Source organism: Pteropus medius, unplaced genomic scaffold, assembly GCF_902729225.1.
Source record: "Pteropus medius unplaced genomic scaffold, Ma_sr-lr_union100, whole genome shotgun sequence".
NCBI classification, from domain to species: Eukaryota; Metazoa; Chordata; class Mammalia; order Chiroptera; family Pteropodidae; genus Pteropus; species Pteropus medius.
Window position 1 is genome coordinate 10,961,370 of NW_024344240.1, and position 19,985 is coordinate 10,981,354.

Sequence of the window (19,985 nt, forward strand, 5' to 3'; positions counted from 1 at the left end):
AGGAAGATTGGATGTAGGATGTAAGGAAAGAGATTAGTCAAGTGACTGATGAGTAGAAGTTAATTAAGCTAATTGGAGGGGTGATAGGCAGGCACACAACATTCCACAGCTCTAAAATAGGCAAGTGTTTTGCCAGTTTAAAGAACAGAAAGTGGCACAAAAATCTGAAACAGAGAACAAAATGTGTAATGAAGCTGGAGAGGTAGGCACAAGCAGATCATGAAGGAGTTTGTCAGTTATATTAAGGAACAGGGGCTTAGTCTTAAAAGAGGGAAAATCTGAGAAGCAATAAAATGAACCGATGAGGTTTAAATTTTAAGAGATCACTCTGCAGCTTTAAGAAGCCTTCACAGTATCCAGGTAGTTTGAGATGGTGGAAGTAGAAAATATGTATGGATTTGAGGAATATTTAAGAGATAAATAGGCATTTCTAAAACAAGCTTAGGATGAGGAAGTGTCAAAGTAGGTTTGAATTTTTTGACTTGGGTAAAATGAATAAATGTTGGTACCAGCGTTGAAATAGGAGTTTAAGATCTCTGATTTTGTGCCATTCAGTTATTTAGACTTTGGACATTGATTTGAAAGTGTCAATGAAATATTCATTTGAAGATGGTAGTTAAGCTGTTGTTGATACAGAACCAGATCTTAAAGAAAAGGTTGTAGATATAATTTAGGGATTGTAGTAGGTTGAATACTCCCAAAAAGCCATGTCCACTCAGACCTCAGAATGGGACCTTTTTTGGAAATAAGTTCTTTGCAAATATAATTAGTTAAGATAAGGTCACACTGGATTTGAGTGGATGCTAAATCCAATGATTGGTGTCTTTATAAGGAGAGGACAGAAAGAGACACAGAGGGAAGACAGCCATGTGAAGACAGAGACAGAAACGAGTGATGCAACTACAATCCAAGGATTGCCAGCAACTGCCAAAAGCTAGAGAGGCAAGGAAGGATTCTTCCCTGAGCCTTCAGAGGGAGCATGGCCCAGCTGCTAACTTGATTTCAAACTTCTAGCCTCCAGAACTAGTGAGAGGATACATTTTTGTTGTTTTAAGCCACCCAGTGTGGTAATTTGTTAGAGCAGCCCTAGGAAACTAATACAGGACTCATCAGTATATGTTGAGGTATAGATAAGACCGCGTAGGGAAAGAATATGGTTAGAACAATGGTTGTAAACTGGCTCTCACTTACAGTGAGTTTTCACGGACTAATATTGGGCAATTTAGCCAGTCTTATTATGCCCAAATTGTACTTTAAAAAGCATTAAGACCAAGCAAATGTGATATTTGGTTACCACAAAATTGTTTAATACCTATTATATTCTACCTAGTCACTTCATACATTTGTTTACCAACAAAAGACTTTTGAGTTTATGAGCCTTTGTTCAAAAAAAGTATAAAAGGAAAATTGGGGAGTGGGAGGATTTAGCTTTAGGAACGTTTATTAGACATTGAAAATAGCAAGCCATCAAGGGGATATGAAGAGCATTAGCTCACAATTAAGAGAAAATATTATGGAAGCCAGACAAAAATAATGTTTTCAGGAGGAAGTATCAAAAGCTCCTGAAAATCGTCAGTAAATCAGAAAAATACCTGTTGGGTTTGGTCTAGTAGATGCTCGTGGTGAGGGAAACCAGAGCTGTTGGAGTGACATTTTTAGATATGTGTATTTTAGATTGGTAATGTGTATTTTAGAATGGTAATGTCCATCTTAATACAAAGATGGACAAGAAGACCAAAAGAAAGGGAAAAAGAATTAGTAAGTAGGCATTGCATTTACCTAGTCAAGAGCTAATGAAGATTGAAAATTAAATAAGAGGTATAATTAAAAGGATTTGTATATAAGAACTTGGGAATTAAAGGAGAGAATAGTAGAAGAGGGTTTTGAAGTTCAAACTTATTTAGTTAAGTGGGTAATAGTATTATTAACACAAAAAGGAAGAACTAGTGGAATTCCTGTACTTAGGAGATTAATGTGTTTCTAAAGCCAGCAAAGACGACTAAGAAATGAGATAGAAAGATAAAAACAAGAGATTCATCTCTTCCAAAATTATCATTTAAGGATAGCGTAATAGTGATCCTAGGAGAAAACAACTTGATTCACTGATAAGGGCAGTTAATGCCCAGTTTGATTAGGTTTGAATACGAGTATAGGCATACAGTTAAATAGGAGACTGGTACATAACAATAGAAACAGTGAACTCTGACTTTGATTCAGGGCATAGAAGGGAGCCTCATTCTTCTTTGAAGTTAGGATGAAGCTGATGAAACAGATTCCAAAGATAATATTGAACCTGTACTTGAAAGGCTTTGTTTGACTTAGAGGGTATCTTGCCTCTTTATCAGTTGTTTGCACTTATTCTATAGAAAATGAGCAGAGCTGTGAGGCAGCCATAACCTCAACCACAGAGGAAACTGTGGTGCAGATTCAGAAAACTTCAAGGTGATTGTACAACCTTAGGATGTCCAGGAGAGTGAGTCTTGAATGTGGTTTCCTGTAGCTCTGAATCAAGTCTGGTAGTTTCAGTAAACTGTCCTAGGATCTTTAAGTTCTTAGGTGTTTTTGCTAGGAATTCAGAGAGCCGTTTGCATCCAAGACTGCCCTTCTGCTGTCTTTATGTAAGGTTGAAGAAGGACCTCTCTTACAGATTAAGAGTACCACCTATCAGCCTTGTGCTGGTAAAAAGTAGCTTTATGAGCTCTCAGGGAGACTAGAACCTTCCTTCACCCTCATCACTTGCATCAGTACAAGTTAGGGAACATATTTGAAGGAAGACTATCTTTGACTAGCCTCCACATCTCCAGTGACGGCCCCATGTGATCACTTTGTGACTGTTCCTTGGCTGGCTTCTTTCCTATATCATCTGAAATCAAGAGGGATCCCAGAAGTCCTATGTATCTTTGCCTGTATCTTCCCTTTATCACTAGAAATCAATTTTGGGAAGCCCAGAATTCTCTGTTCCCCTGGAAATCTTCAACTCCTCTCTTCCCCATACCACAGCACTCACAGCTTCACTGTCATCTCTCTAGGGACTGATGGGACTAATTTCATCATGCATTTGATCCCCATTCATGTCAGCCCTCACCAGAACCCCAGGCCTTACAGCTCGTTCCTGATTTTTTGGACTAATCAAATGTATTTCTATGTGTCCTTGGTTCTGACTAGTTTTCTAACTCTCCTCAGTTCTAAAATCCTCTGGAATTCAGTCTTTATTAAAATTACCTCTTTTCTGAAAGTTCTTTATTTTCTTGTCTAATCAAGGCGTATTTCTTTCCTTGGAAAGCACACTTTCCATATACCTCAAACAGTGGAGATTTTTCTGTCTCACATTCCTTGTATGGGGTAATTAGCCTCCACATTGCTCATCTAATGCTATTTGAGCATTCACCCCAAAACTGAATGGCTTATAGCTACAATAATTTTTTTTTTTCTCTCAGTTTCTGTGGGTCACGAATTTGGGAGTAACTTGGATGCATGTTTCTTATATTAGATTTTTTCCCCTGGAAATGATATGCCTCTTTCAATATAATGTGTTTTCCAGAATTACTGTTGCACTTTCAATCTGATGTTAAGCAGTAATTTTTTTTTTTCAGTCGAAGTTTTGTTTAGATTTTTCTGGGGGAGGATCTCCCTACTTTTTTTCAGGCAAGTAGAGATCCTTTTTTCTTGGCAGCATAAGGTAAATTACAGAGCAGTGATGGTGCACTAATTATACCCTTCATTACAAATTCATTATTTGTTTGTTATGTGGCATTCTTTTCATATTTCTGCAATAAAGTGACTTTCATCTCTTCTTTTCCAGTGTTACAAGTTTGTTTCATAGGTATTTGGCTGGGAAATTGCTAGCTCATTATTTTAAATTGTAAGATATTTTGATATTATGTTTTTAGAGATTAACTATATCCTGTTGGAAGCTCAGTTTCTTGGTTTATTATTATTATTATTATTATTATTATTATTATTATTATTATATCTTCTCCTAATATTCTCATGGCTTGCTTCTTCATCTAATTTAAGTCTCTGCTCAAATATCACATCCTCAAAGACTTTTTTATTATTAGGACAGAACTGTTCAATTAGTGTACCTTGTATGCTTTAGGGGTGCTCCTGAGATACTGCTTCCTGCATCCCCTGGGTTTTACCTCAACAGAATCATCATTCGTTTATTCTAGTTTGATGTGCAAATGTTGCCATATTTTGAGAGTGTTTAATTTAAAAAGTTTGAGAAGCATTAAATTAAGATAAAGATTTAGATGCAAAATAGATTCAGACTCAAAGTAACAGTGACAGAAGGATATTTCTCTTTCAATCCAGAGGTAGCTGATTTGAGTTGGTATGGGAACTCTGTACCAGAAAGTCTTCCAAGAATGCAGAATCCTTCTATTGTTCCTCTGCCCTCTGCTGCTGTTGTTTACATAGTCTTAGGTGGCTTGCATGGCCACATTCCAGACAGAGGAGAGATGAAGGAGCGTGGAAATTGTAGGGGAAAGAGAATACCCCCTTCCTTTGAGCATATGACTTATAATTTGCACTTGTCAATTCTACACATATCCCATTTTCCAAAACTTAGTCTTGTAGCTATCCTAGTGGCTGCATGGGAGTTGGGGAATTGCAGCCTGTAATCTGAACAGGTGAATAACCAGCTAATAATTGAGTGCTATGTTACTAAAGGGAACAAGGAGGGAATGAATGGAGAGGAGGATATTGGTTAGCAGTTTTCTTAAATACTGTAAATAAAGTAGCACGACCCATCTCTCTAGCCCTTTACTGTTTACAGTAAGATCTAGGTATTTCTCTTTTTAGTCGTAAGAAAAATAAACTACTTACAGTAGCCCATTCATTTAGCTTTAATCATTTCTCATTTAAATTGTGAAGTCTTCAATAAAACTCAAGCCGTTTCAAGTTATCTTGGAAATAGACAGAAGAAGTAATCCAGGGTCCCTAGGACCTGGATAGGCTTCAAGGGCTCCATGAGTCCTATGCAACTGTAAGTGAAATTGTTTATATAGCTTGGTGGTTAAGAGCAGGGCCGCTGGGTTTAAATTCCAGCTGTGCCATTTGCTAGCTTTGCAGCTTAGGCAATTTACTTAACCTCCCTGTGCTCAGTTTCCCTATCTGAAAAGTGAGAGTAATGATACACCTGCTTCATAGAATTGCTGTGGGGACCAGTTAATACATTTAAAGCACTTATAATAATGCTAACAATATTAAATGCAGTATAAATAGTGGCAGTATTATTATTTATTCTTGGGAGAAGGTTCATATCTTCCATCTGATTATCAGTAGGGTCTATTATAAATCTTAATACCTGAAAGAAACCATTTCCACAGGCTTATGGTCTGCATGAGATTTAAACTTTCTCTATTTTAATCAAAATTCATCTGATCCTTCATAGCACAAAAGTTTATCTTGTGGAATTTACCTCAGTTTTTTTTTAGAGTTTTCTTGTTTTCAAGTTTTTAGTTTTATTTCACTTTTCAACCTAATAGAAATATTTTATTTATCACAGTTTTCTTTTAATTGTTAACATTTTGATAAAATTTAAGCTCTTATTTTCCTGGCTTTAGTTTAAAATAGAAATTGTTTGTTTTCTTTTTCAAAAACTCTGCAATTTATCTTTTTACATACAGATTTAAACATCAGCAAGTTGCATATGTAACTCTACATGTCAACGGGGCAGCACATATGTTCGATTAAGCAGTTGGTTTTTGTTATTGTTTTCTTGAACCAAAAATGCAATTGAGCCAAATAGAATCACAGCTGAATATATTACAGCCTCTTAATACAATGAAAAGAGAAGAGCCGTACAACTGTTCTTTTTTTGAAAAGTGAACATAGTGGCTAGAAGAAAAAATGCTTCAACATTGTTGGGAATGAATTATTGTTCTATAATAAACTGCTGTATGTCATATTTGACAAATCATATTTTTGGAAAGTCAGATCATCAATAAATGTTCAGTATCTTTACTTAACTGCTGTAGTTACATTGAACATGAAAACTGTTTCTATTTTAAATTGCTTTTGCTAAATCTTAGAGAAATAATTTTTGCAAATTGGTTGGTTTCAAATTGTTGAAGCTTAAACACAAAACAGCTGTTGTAGAGAAAATACTATTTTCATAACATTAATGTGCTTTCAATTAACAGGCTGGAATGAACTGTTAAACATTACCACTTCCACATTGAACTACTGTCTGACTCTCTCAATGACTGATATGCTTTCTTATAGATTATTTACTTTAACTGAAAGAAGAAAATTTTTATCTAAATAATCCATATTTTCCCCTGTCTGCAGAATGTATTCAAGAAAAGTGGGGATTTCCAATGTGCCACTATTTAAAGGAAGAGAGATGGTGTTGTGGTCGTAATGCCAGAATGTCAGCGTGTTTGGTATGATTATATTTTTTGTCAACTAAGAGCTTCATCCAGATGTCTTCGAATGTGTTATTTTTGGCCAGTACTATGCGTTAAATGCCAAATTTTGTAGAACATCATCATTAATGTTTTTGTGCACTGCAAATTATGAGAAAAAAATGACTTTGCCCTTCCAATATTATCCACTCCACATATAATGTGGTAACAATTTATAATTATATTATAATTCTGCATTATAGTACTTAATTTTGTACATATAATTACTTCTGTTATCATATAAAATGTTCCAGCTACCAAGTCTTAAACACAGAATTAGTTCATCTCATTGGTGTGTTTGTGTTTGTTTATAGCAGGTCACTTGATCTCCTAATTTCTTATAAAATGGGAAAGATATTATTAAGCTACCTGGAATATGAAATAATTATCTAATTAAATAAAATCTTTATTGTGCCTGATTTTTCTAGTGTCCTTAGACCTAGAACATGGTCATCTCTATTCTTGGCGCTATGTTGGTTTACACAAGAACAGAGGCAAGTTAAATAGTGTATTTTTTTGTCATCGGAAATTTAAAATATAATTGATTAAATTATATGTTTAATGTCCAACCCCAAGATAAATAAATGTTATAGGGCCATTATTTCTATGCCAGTAATATAACAATATAAAAAACAGTGTACTAGTGTTCTAGGTCATGTATCCTAGAATTATCTTAGAAATCTATTTGTGTTCAAATAATAATTTCTTTTATAAATGCTTCTAAAATACTTTTCTGCTAATTTATCTTGTTCTTTCATTATATCTGTAAATGATACTTGTTTAAGGTCATGTTAGAATGACAGCTCATTCTTGGAATAACTCAGTTCCTAGAATGCTGGCAAGCCAGGCTTATACTAACCATAGGCAAGAAATTGAAATAGTCCTTTCTAGGGAATCTGACTAGCCTAAGAAGAAAGACCTAAAAATATTGGCATCAGAGATTTAACAATGAAATAGGACAGATCTTCACCTTTATCAAGAGACCCACAATTAATAGTCTGCACTTATGAGCACAATGTTTCTAATCAAGTTTGTGATATCCCCATTTTAATTATCAACAGACAGCCAAGAATCACTAGATGTGTAAGAAAATCTAACTTGAAAGAATACAGACCAGATAAACAAATAGAAAAAAGCAACTTGGAGGAAATTAAATTAAAATTAAATTAAATTAAATTAAAATAAAATAAAATAAAATAATAAAATAAAATAACTAAATATCCCAAAGAGAGATAAAAGAATATACTATATCCATTAAACAAGAATGCATGCTATAAAAATAAATACTAAATAACTTAAAAGAGTTTTTGAAAAATAAATTTCAAACTATAGAATTTGTAGACCATACTGCACTTAAGAACTTTCTCTGACCAATGTCCGCTTTCCATGGAATGCCCCTCTCCTTAGCTCCATCCAAGTCATCCCAGTTCCTGCTCACCTTGACTTCTTTTTTTTTTTTTTTTTTTTTTGCTAGAGTAATCTTGACAAGTATAAAGAACATTTTTTTTCGTCCAGCTTATTTTATTGCCTTTTGCTTCATAACCAATCTGTTCCACAAATATTCAAAGCTTAAGGGTTTTGTTTTGTTTTGTTTTGTTTTTAAAGGTACCTTTTAGCTGATGTTTTCAGATAAATTGTTAAGGGTTACTAACCAGAAATAAAATTTTAATTAGAATAGTGCAATCTTGTCACCATGCTTTTTTTTTTTTTAGTTTGTTATTTTTATTGTATTTATTTATTTTTTAAATTAATTTATTGGGGTAACATTGATTAATACAATTATATAATTTTCAGGTGTACATTATAATTTGACATCTGTATATTCTATTGTGTGTTTACCACCCAAAGTCCAGTTTCTTTCAGCTACCATATATTTGATCCCCTTTACCCACTTCACCATCTCCCTACCCTCCTATATTTGACTCCCTTAACCTCCTACCTCCTCTCCAACCTCCTACCTCTGGTAAGTCAGCATACTTGAAGCCAGACAAAACTGCAAAATATTTTAGGTTACAGTGAAATGAACACTTGGTATATTTTCTTCATTATCCTTATTTACTGGCCAAGAAGAATGTTAATGTTTTAAGAAACTTCTTATCACCTATCTATATTTTATTATGTTATTAAAGCTATCATTTGTATTTCTAAAATAAACGCATCAGCAACACATACCAAAAATAGCCCTGTGTGTTATATACTTTTATTGACACCAAATCATTTATTTTTTAAAATTAATAAATAATAATTTATTATTAAGAACTTGTTTGATTCTTTATTTAGTTCAATCTCTTAGCAAAAGCCATAACAAAAATCTAATCTGAAATTAGTACAAGGCTATAAATGAAAACTCATTGTTTTCTTCAGTAATAAACTCATTCTGGGCCTGTTGATCTTTAATATAAAAATTATATAATAACTGCCTCCTGTATTCGTAACACTCCGGCTCTGGATGTTCAGCAAAAGTATCCTTCAAGTCGATGGGAAAATTACGTATTTTCTAAAATAATTTCTATGAAGCAAATTTTCATACAATGAACTCTTCTTCCACTGAATTTACATGATGTGAAGCATGAGAAGTAAATCAGAGTTCAAAGATCAGGTTTACGTTCCTGCTCAACTGCTGACTAGCTATGTAACTTCAGGCAAGTTACTTCACCTTGTCAGTGACCTTGTGCATCTGCAAAAATTGCATTTACACAAGATATTTTCTAAGCTATCCTTCAATTTTAAAAGTATATGATTCAGCTATATCTAAAAAGTAGCATTTATGAAAACAGGTCTGAAGCAAATATGGGTATTTTAAATTTGAGTAGGAAGTATATGCAGATCCATCAGGTTTCGCTACTTTATGTTTGAATATTTTTAATTTAAAAATTTTTAAAGAAAATGTCAGTTAAAATATTAGATTACATCTAATCTAATTTAGATATGAAACTATGTGAGCCTCGAAATGTGTGTCTAAAAAAATAAAAGTTTCAGAAGGCTATATTCCATATTTAAATTATGATAAATCTGTCATGTATATCTTTTATATATTAGATTAAGAGTATTCATTAGAAATATTAGGAAATATTTTTGTAAAAATGTTTTAGATCTTAAGTAAATGTAAATGTAAAATCAGCTACGTATAAAATTGCAAAAATATGTATTACTTTCTCTTCTACCTGGCACTTGATCCTATGTGAATTTGATTTGAATTTACAGACCATGCAGACCAAAAATATGCATACTTTTCTAAACTAAGCTTTCACCTGTAATTTGTTCATTTTTGTGTAATAAAAGATGATATTATATACTTATAAAAAAGTGGAAGAAATAGGTTGAAAGTAGTATATGCATAACTATAGCTTTGGATTTATTTGATTGTTTTAGCTACACTAAGAGTGAGCCAAGAATGTGTCATTTTATTTCTTTCCTGTTTTCTAATACTTTCTAAAATTCAATGACTGTATACAGTTAGGGCGTGTGTTTGTGTATATGACACACATACATTATAAATCAGCCTTAAATTATACAAGTATACCAGTTAACATTTCTTATTGATATTAACACTTTTTCATGTATAAACTCAGATGTTATCACTTAATCAGTCTTTTTAAATGTCACTTTTACAAGCCCTTATATGGTATGTTTATAAGTCTTATATGATAAGACTAAATATATCAGCAGTCTTTGTCTTTTTTTTTTTTTAAAGGCATTGGAGCGGGTTGCAGTTGGCCAAGGGGTAAGTAAAAGTGTTTACTCTCACTCAGATGATGACATGATAATGTTTTCTCGTAAGTACTCTTCATACCTGACCTGTTGATGAACTTAAAACCTGATGGATTTTAATAAATATCACCTCTTCTTGTCATCTCTTCATACTCAAATTTATACTTTTCTATAAGTTTACTTTAAAACAGAAATGAACTTTCAGAAAAAGTAAATTGAACTTTCAAGAAAACTTCCACCTTATACTCTTGAACTAATGTCTTATTCGTATTATACTGAACAGTCTATAAATATTTCTAAAGAACGCTGTTGCTGATTCTCAGGCTTTTCATGGGCCTAGTTCAAGCCCAGATAACCAATATATAGTATTCAATTTATTGTTTAACTATAATCTAAAACATATTTCAGTTGGTTGTTTTTAACTTTTTTCTTTATTGACTTGATTGGTCATTAGTTACAAGAGCCAAATAGATTTGTACATAGAAACAGAAGTTAAATGTATCCCCCAAATATCCATATAATTACCTTATCCTCCACCTTAAGATTTATGAAACATCTTAGGAATTTTTAGAATTTTTTTAAGAGTTCTTTTTAAGCTTTTCACAAGATTTTTCTTGTTGGACTTAGATTTTAGAATCCTCTTTTGCTTCTCTTCAAGTCTATATAAATTTTTAAAATTATAATTTTAAAATAATAATAGCAACAAGTATCATTTACTGAGTGCTTACTCTGGGCCAGGCACAATACTAAGAGCTTTGTTTTGTTTTTTCTTTCTTGCTTGCTTGCTTGCTTTCTTGCTTTCTTTATTTCTTTTTTATTATGGCGACATTGATTAACGAAATCCAGCAAGTTTCAGGTGTACAGTTCAACAGTAAGGCATATATATATATATTGCATTGTGTGTTCATCACCCATAGTTAGATTTCTTTCTGTCACCACATATGTGACCCCTTTTACCTACTCTTCCCCCTACCCCCCTCCCTATGGTAACCACTAGTTTATTGTCCATGACTATGAGTCTCTGTTAGTCTGTCTGTAAGAGATTTGTTTTTAAATGTCACTGTCTAAAAATTGATAATAACTGATTTTTTAAAGGCATTAGACCATATTGTTTAAGTGTATGGGCTTTAGTCTCAAACTACTGGTTTGTTTATTGTCTTCATCAGTTACTGGTTTAGTGAGCTTGGGCACATGTCATAATTTCTCTGTAGCTTAATTGTTTTATCTGTATAATGGGAATAATAACAATAATAATAGGAATAAAATAATATCTTCCTCATGGAGTTGTGAGAATTAAATGAATAAAAAATGTAAAATCCCTAAAACAATGTCTAACACGTGGTAAGTACTCATCATATGTCAACTATTGTTCTGTTATAGGTAATTAATAATTATGATCATGAAAACAATAGCCAAATCTAACACAAAGGTTACCAAAGTACCATTCAAAGTTTTCTTTATCAATTAAAACATACTGCATACATTGTACAATGAGATAGGCACTATTATTATCCTGTGATACACATGAGGAAACAGTTAAGTAGTGATACTTGGATACACTAAGATTCGAATCTCTGACTCTGGAGCCCAAACCCTTAACTTCTATACCGTGTATCAACTTTGTGGTTTCCTAGGAGCCTGGAAAAGAAAAGAGCCTTTATCATCATAATGCCCCAGTGCTTTCGTATGGTGTTTTTCAATTTCCAAAGTACTTGCTCGTGTTTACAGCCCACCTTATTAAGTGGGTATTATACCAAACTTAATGAGAACTTGATCCACAGCAGAAGTTTATAGTGCGTTCCATCTCCCTTAATTAATTGCAGAGTTCTGACTTCCAGTTTACTGCCCCTTCCACAAGACCTGTAAAGTGCGTGCTCAATATATATACTTTAAGGGTGGGCTCTTTCCGCTCCCTCTCATTTAACAGGCATTAAAGTGTTAAGTTGATTTATCACTTGTGAAGGGAAGAAAGTAAACTCTGAGCCACATCCAGTTTATTCCTGGAACAGTCAGGCCACTGGAGACATTGACTCCCTTCCCACTAACCCCCATTTATATTTACCAGGATGGATAGTCCTAGTTATTCCAGGAATGCATATATGAAGGCACTTCATTACTCTCTTCTCTTTCTCGTAGGAAATAGCTGTAAAGCTCTTATTTACTCAGGGTAACTGGGAATGATGATTTAGTCTATCATGTTTGTATTTATTCATTCCTTTATGTTCCCTTGTTAAAATGCATTTCTTGGTCTTTTTTGTGGTTTGTCTACAATCAGTTTTTAATAACAATATAAACATAAATTTATTTCTACATTCTCTTGACACAATTCTGTATAATTTTTTTCAAAATCACGGGAAAGAACTTTAACTATTTTAGGAGTTTTATGTAAAAGTCGCATAAAATTAAAGTTCCCATTTATTATAGCTTATCAAATAAAAAGGTAAGAACTTTGTATACCATTTATTATAATAATGCTAATTTTTCACTTCATTCAGTAATGTATTTCCCAAATGCCTTGAACTTCAATAGAACAATATAACAGTAGGTGTTAATATATGAAACGGAATTTCAACATTTTTGTGAGAGAACTGAAGGGATTTGGGGGGAAGTGAGGGACAGATGGCAAAGTAGAGATTTTGGGTACTGCAGAAATGAATTACCAAATATGAAAAAAAAGTCAAATGGAAAATATATTCAGAGATGGGAAGTTTTGAATGAAATGTTTTGGAGTATGACTGTTTGGAATATAGAAAGTTTCAGGAAAGTTTAGAAATCAGAGATTTTTGTCTCGACAAGGAGTTGTATTTGGAAAGAGGTTTTCTATAAGAAGTGTGTCTTTTGAAGGTTATAATTTTAGTGTGAGTACTCAAGTATGTACATATGTCTGCTTCCAATGAGTTATTTTAGGAGTCAACTTGGGGACTATGGTATTCCTAACACTATTTCCTGTTAGAATCACCCTCCTCACTATTTCCACCATCCAGAAAAGATATAACTTACATTCTTTCGAAGTGCTCTATCAAGATTCTACAAGACAGACATTCTTCAGTGACTTAAGACGGTATTGCCATCAGGCAAAGACCCAAAAGATAAAGGTTGACCCTCAACTCTCAACTTGTAGGTGCTTTGTAGTTTCAGCATCTGGGGCCCACTGTGTAGGAATTTGCTGTTAGCTGGGGGAGAGAGACAATAGAATAGATTTGGGGCCTGAGCACATAAGCAAAATTTATTTTGCTCTAAACTCTATCTGAATCTAAACATATTCTAGCTGAAAATAGATGAAAATAACAGTTTGAGGCTTTGAAGGAGAACAGGAGTTACTAAAGGATCTCAGTGGATACATACATTCCACTGGACTCTATCTTAAAACTTTACCAATTATTGGACAGTTTTTGGTTTTTACATTTTGACTTCTCTAAAACATTCACTATTGTTGTTGTCCCTCCATTCTTGCTCATTTTTATTTTTCCTTTTTTTTTCCAGTAATAACTTTGTGTGGAGGCCGGTTGTTGTTGCTAATATTTTGTGTTTAATTTTTCTGTACTCTCAATATTAGGCGTTTGAGGATGTGTATGGAGTTTGATGACTTTTGTGTTTCTTGGTTTAAGGGTACTTCTTCTATTATTACCGTAAAGTGCTCTTATATACAGTTGACTTTTGAATAACACAGGTTTGAACTGCATAAGTCCACTAATACATGAATTTTTTTCATTAATACTTGTACTCTTCTATCTGTGGATGTTTAGGGCCAACTATATACATTAATCTATACCACTTTTTATAGGACAATTGAGCATCCTCAGATTTTGGTATCCATGGGGCATCCTGGAACCAATCCTCCTTGGATTACCAAGGGATAACTTGAGTTTTGGGGGACTCAGAAATTATACGCAGGTTTTCAGCTGCATGGTGTCAGTGTCCTGAACCCCAGTGTTGCTCAAAAGTCAACTGTGTAGTAATTTTTTACCTTCTGTTTCTGTGAAACTATGATGCTTCATTGGAGCCCTTGTCTTCAGCCATTCCTTCTTTCCTTTGGGAAACCTATGCACCTTCATGGACATGAAGCCTTGTCAAGACTTCAGTCTCTAATCCTATGTCCATCTCAAGGCTCTTCTTTTCAACCGTAGAATAGCCAGTGCTATGATCTTTTAAGCCTCAGACATATTTTTAGTGTGGCCTTACTTAAGGTAGTACCTTCTCTTTCTGGATGTGAATCCTAGATAATATTATCTCTGTTCCACCACCATTAGGACAAACCCATCTTCTCTTCTCTTTTGCACATATCCTACCTCACTGCTCTCTTATACAGAGCTGACTTGGCTGGTCATGAAAGTCTACCTTTTTAACTGATAAGTACTCCATTTGGGATGTTAGCTCATTTTTCTTTGATCATGCCTTTTCTTCTGCATTCACTATTTCTTTTCTAGTTTCTTCTGTTGTCTTGCAGAATTACTTTCTCAGTAAGAATTAGCCTCTGGGTAACATTTTAACTGAGAATGAAAAAATTATAAACTTGTCTTTTATGTTTCACAACAAAGTCAGGTTTCTAACATTCATTTATGATCCCAACTCTCTGGTACTGATTTGATTTCTGTTATTTATTTGTTTCTTGTGCTTATATATGTCTACATTTTTTTCAGCTGCCTACTGAATCACTCTTCTATCGTGCCGTCCTTCAGGATATTATTAAAGATTGTTATGGCATCACCAAATGGTATGAGGATTTTATTTTAATAAGAACTGTGCTGTTTTGTAAGTGAAATGGTTTTTAGTCTTCAGGTAAATTTCTTCAGGGTCACTTCATTGGTAGAAGCAGCAGCTTTGAATTTGAACATGTTAGTAAGTAACAAAGAAATATGCAGCAACTGTATCTTAGCTTAATCATTATTAAAGTGGGGGCTCTAATGATTCCTTTTTGTCCTGAAAGGTTGTACTGATAAAGCAATGCATGTAAAATGTACTTTAGAATTTTAAAAGTATTGAAATGTTATATATAAGTAATTCAATGAATATAGTATTATCATATGAGCAGGAGTTATGTTTAAAATGTTTCACAACCAGTACAGCCTGACCACTTAACTTACTAGAACAGATATTGACCATCAACAACCATTTTGACCATTTGGGTCTCTACTAGCTTAATAGTAGCTCTGCATATGTTTCGTTTTTGTTTCTATTTTCCCCAAATAATGCCTTGCTTATACAGAGAGGCAAGGGTTAGGAGATTTTTCTATAATATTGGTTCAGTAACTCCTGTACTCGCATACATTTGCAATCCTGGCAAGTTTTATGAATATCTTCTTTCTAATTACAATTTTAGGATTTGGTAGCCATCTGGTTGTAATAGGATTATTCTTCAAATTAAAATAGGGTAATTTTCAGGTTTTCAAAAAATAATCCACACATATTAACAGAGATAGAAGCTATTTTATATTATCTGTTATTTCTTTGTAAGAGAAAGTCAAATTTTTACTGAAAGAATTTGTGATATGTAAGTAACTGCATATATTGGTTTCAATGGCCATTTCTATGTAAATGACTCCTAAATCTGTATCCCAGTATCCATCCTCTTTTCCATATATTTACCAATCTTCAAAATGTCTGTGAGTGAAATTCTCATGTTTTCCTAAAAACTAGCTCTTTCTCTTGAGCCCACCCCAAGTTGCTAGCCTTGTTGGAAAAAAGTTACAGAATTATGCAAATCATGTCCACTCAACTATTGACTATCTGCTTTCTTTTAAGACCTCAAATCTGTTCATAAATTTGTTTATTGTTCTCTTAATGACCACTTAAAATCATTTACATTCTTTCCTAAACCTTTTTTCTCAGTTAAAAATTCAAATCTCTACAGTCTTCCACATTCCTGCCTTTCTTTACTACTCAGAAGATAGATGGTATTTGTTATAAGACTTCTTTCATTCCAGAGCTTCATTGACCTTTCACCCACCTTTGGCCATGTTAATAATTGTTTTTTCTCCAAACTCTCTTCCTCATTATCTTCCATTAAGCTGCATTCCTCTAAGTTTCTTTTTCCTACTCTGAACACTTGTCTATTTTCGTTAAGAGTTTTTCTTCTTATTCATCCTTTAAGCGTGTCTAGGCATTCTCTAATGTTTTATAGTCAGCTCATGTTTCTTTATATTTCTTCTTTCACTTAGCAAATAACTGGAATCATGTATCTGGCTCCCACCTCTTTTTAGAAGTTCAGATCCACATTTCTCGTTTTCATCTGAACAGTTTCACTTAACTACCTCACAAATACATCAGATTCAGCCACATACAAAAACCAAAGTCAACTTCCAACCAATTCTGTTCCTCTTTTTTTCCCCACTCTAGACTTCGTAATTTCTGGGAATGGTATGACCATTATCAAGCTTTAGAAATCTTAAAATCATATTTGAGTCTTTTCTTTTCCCATTGTCAAACCACGCATTCTCATTAGTTGCCAAGACTTGCACGTTATATTTTTTTTACCTAGCAGTTGTTTTTTTGTGTGACACGCAGACTATTAGTTTTTGAATGCATAAGGATATAGTGTCCACATAGGACTATTTCATAGTTTAGTTAGAATGACATGTGCAAAAAACAAAGAAAATGGTAGAAACCCACATTCAATAACAGCAGACTAGATAATTAGGACCAACCCTCCTTCTGAGAAAAGCTAAAAACACTAGAGGTGTGTGCATGTACATGTGTGTGTTCATTTAAATTTGTTTTTAATTGGTTTGAGAACATCAGAGACCTATCAAGGAAGTTAAAAATTATAGGACAATATCTAAGAGAAGATAGAAGCCAAAAGAAATAAGCCCACTTTTAGGGCTGTATTTTCTCCCCAGAGGCATCTTGAATAAGCAGCTAACTGCCAGTCGACAGAGTGTGCAGAGAGGGTAAGCACAGCTTTCAATAGAATAACAGTACAGTGAGACAAAAGAGTTCATCGCCCGCCTAGGATGAGGATTCTGTAGGCCAGGTAAACCACTCATACTTTAAGATAGGTCCCTGGAGATTTACACTGCATGAGTGAGGGTGAACTAGAAATAAAACAGTCCTACAACGGACTAAAGCCCCACTTGGAATCATCTCAAGCTGTGATTAAAGTATTTTAGATTACTGCTTCCTCTAGCTGCCTGCAGAGCAGCTGCAGTCATTCAGTAGTGCTAGAACAGTAGTTATTTATATAATTATACAATGTGTTAATTTCCTTTGCTGTTATAACATTCCTACAAACAGTGTCTTAAAATACAAATTTATTATCTAGCATTCTGGAGATCATGAGTCCAAAACAGATTTCTCTAGGCTAAAATCAGGTGTCAGTGGGGCTGCATGTTTTCTGGAGGAAAATAGTAATCCATTTTCTTGCGTTTGACATCATCTAGAAGCAGCCTACATATTTTGGCTCTTGGCTCCTTCCTCTATCTTCAAAGGCAGCAGTGTAGCATCTTCAAATCTTGCTCTGACTCTGACTTCTTCTGCCTCCCTTTTTACTTTAAAGTGTGCTTGAGGTTATGATGGGCTAATCTGTATAATCCAGATGCTCTCTTTATTTCAAGATCAGACTAGAAAATTTAACTTCATCTGAAACCTTAATTCCTCATTTCCATGTAACATAATATATTCATAGGTTCTAAAACTTAGAATGTGGACATTTTTGATAGAGCATTATTGTGCCTAACACGTACAAAAATATTAATCTGATTCCTACTTTACAACAAACACAAAAATCAATTCATAGTAGATTAAAAATTTAACTATAAAAGGCAATACTGTTATACTTTCAGAAGATAATATTCAAGAATATCTTTTTAACCTTGAGATAGAAGAATTTCTTAAACTTAAATATAAACTTTCAAGTCTTAAAGTAAAAAATTAAAAATTCAACCACATTAATATTAAGAATTTCTGTTTTCTGAAGATACTATAACAAGAGTGAAAAGAAAAGTGAGTACAGGCAGAAACTAATTATAAGATCTGTAACTGACAAAAGATTAATATCTAAAATATGTAAAGAATTCCTACAAATCTGTGAGAAAAATTAACCTATGTAAAACAAAAATTGTGAAAACACTTGATTAGTCACTTCACAAAGACTCTCAAATAGCCACTGAACAAAGGATAAGATGCTTAATCTTGATAAGTAATCAGGGGAGTGTAAAGTAAAACGACAAAGGAATATTATTTTTTAACTATGAGATTAGCAAAAATTTAAAGGTTTAAATACATCAAATGTTAGCAAGTATGTAGAAGAACTAGAACTGCCCATATTGCTAGTGGGAAAAAAAAAAAATCAACCCCATGGAAAACAAGTTAGCATTATTAATAAAGCTGAAAATGTCTATATAATTCATCTCAGCAGTTCCACACCCAAGTGTATATCCTAGAGAAACTCTTATACATGTGCCCTTAGAGACTTATACAAGAATAATCAATAGCAGCAATGTTTATAAGAGCAAAAATCTAGGAGCAAAAAGCTCACTAACAGGAGAATAAATAAATTGTAGTGGAATACTATGTCACAGTAAAAATATATGAATTACAACTACATGTATCAGTGTGGACAAATGTTCTGAACATAAGTCACAGAAAAATTTCTACAGGATGGTTCCAATTATATAATTCAGTAACAAGCACAATTGTATAATTATTTAGGGGTATAAATATATAGTAAACAACCAAGAAAAACAGAATGGTAAACACAAACAAGATTCAGTGCTGTAATTTCCTATGGGGAAGATGACGAAGCATTGATGGGATAGGGAAGATGAGGGGTACGTAGAGATTTCAATATACTGGTAATGTTCTAATTCTCAAGTTTGGTGTTGGGTATAAGGTTCATTTTATAGACATTCTTTAAACTTTGTGCATATTTTATAAATACTTATTTGTTTGTGTTCAATAGTAAAATTTTAACCTCTTATCAGGCTACACATCATTAAGCTACGTATTATACTCCTAGTGCCTATTACAGTCATCTCATCATACTGATTTAAAAAATTAAGATAAAAGTGATCAAAACCTTGTCCAAAGTTTCAGACAATCTGAAAAAACCAGGGTTATGACTAAGGTCATAGTCCACAGGTGTTTTCTCTATCCCATGCTGCTTTTTTAATTTAAATTTTTGGCATATTTTTAATATGGGTTGAGTTGCATGGCACCTTGTATTAGCATTATAAATCAAGGTTAACTTGATTGAATCTCTAGCCGGCAAGAATATTAAAGACAGAAAATATGATCACTTAATTACTTATGTCACGTTTTGTTTAGTTTTTCTTGTTAACTAAAATAAAATGTCTTCAAGTGATAATATACTGTTTTAGAATACCTGAAGCATTATTCTGAAAGTTTCTTTAAGTACAATTGTTTATGTAGCCCAAGATTGGAAGTAAACTTTGTTCATGGTCTTAACTATGTAGCAATTTTACTCTATTAATTGTCATTGTGATTTAGTGTCCTGTACTTATGTTAAAACTCAGTAATTTATAGAAAATTATTCTATATTTAGTTCTCATCTGGAAATTTTCTAAGGGGAAAAAAAAATGCCAAAGATGGAATTTCATGGGCTAAAAAATCTCTTAAAACACCTGGAAAGAAGGCAGGGAAAATATTATATATACACAACTCACTTTCTCTTTCATAATGAGTACTGTAAATAGCTATACAAGAAATATATAATTTTCTGATGGCTATAATTCTAAATTACTTAGTTTAATTTTTATTTTTATTCTGTATAATCAAATAGGAAAGTGAAAAACCAGATTGTGATAACTGTCTCACAAAATTAAAGCTAATTATTTAATCTATATTGTGTGGTCCAGATTCAAATGAGCAAGTCTGTATCTTTTAAATACAGTAGTTTGAAAATGTTTG

The 19,985-nt window shown here is 33.2% G+C and overlaps 1 protein-coding gene across 2 annotated transcripts in view; it reads left to right on the plus strand.

Moving 5' to 3' along the window:
• The window catches only part of METTL25 (methyltransferase like 25), a 91,754-nt gene that overhangs the window by 50,554 nt on the left and 21,215 nt on the right, over nt 1-19,985 (plus strand). For both annotated transcript variants that reach the window (XM_039868967.1, XM_039868966.1), the window contains exons 6-8: nt 6,295-6,389; nt 10,105-10,134; nt 14,762-14,835. In XM_039868967.1, coding sequence (XP_039724901.1) covers nt 6,295-6,389; nt 10,105-10,134; nt 14,762-14,835 — 199 coding nt within the window. The remainder of the gene's footprint in view (nt 1-6,294; nt 6,390-10,104; nt 10,135-14,761; nt 14,836-19,985) is intronic.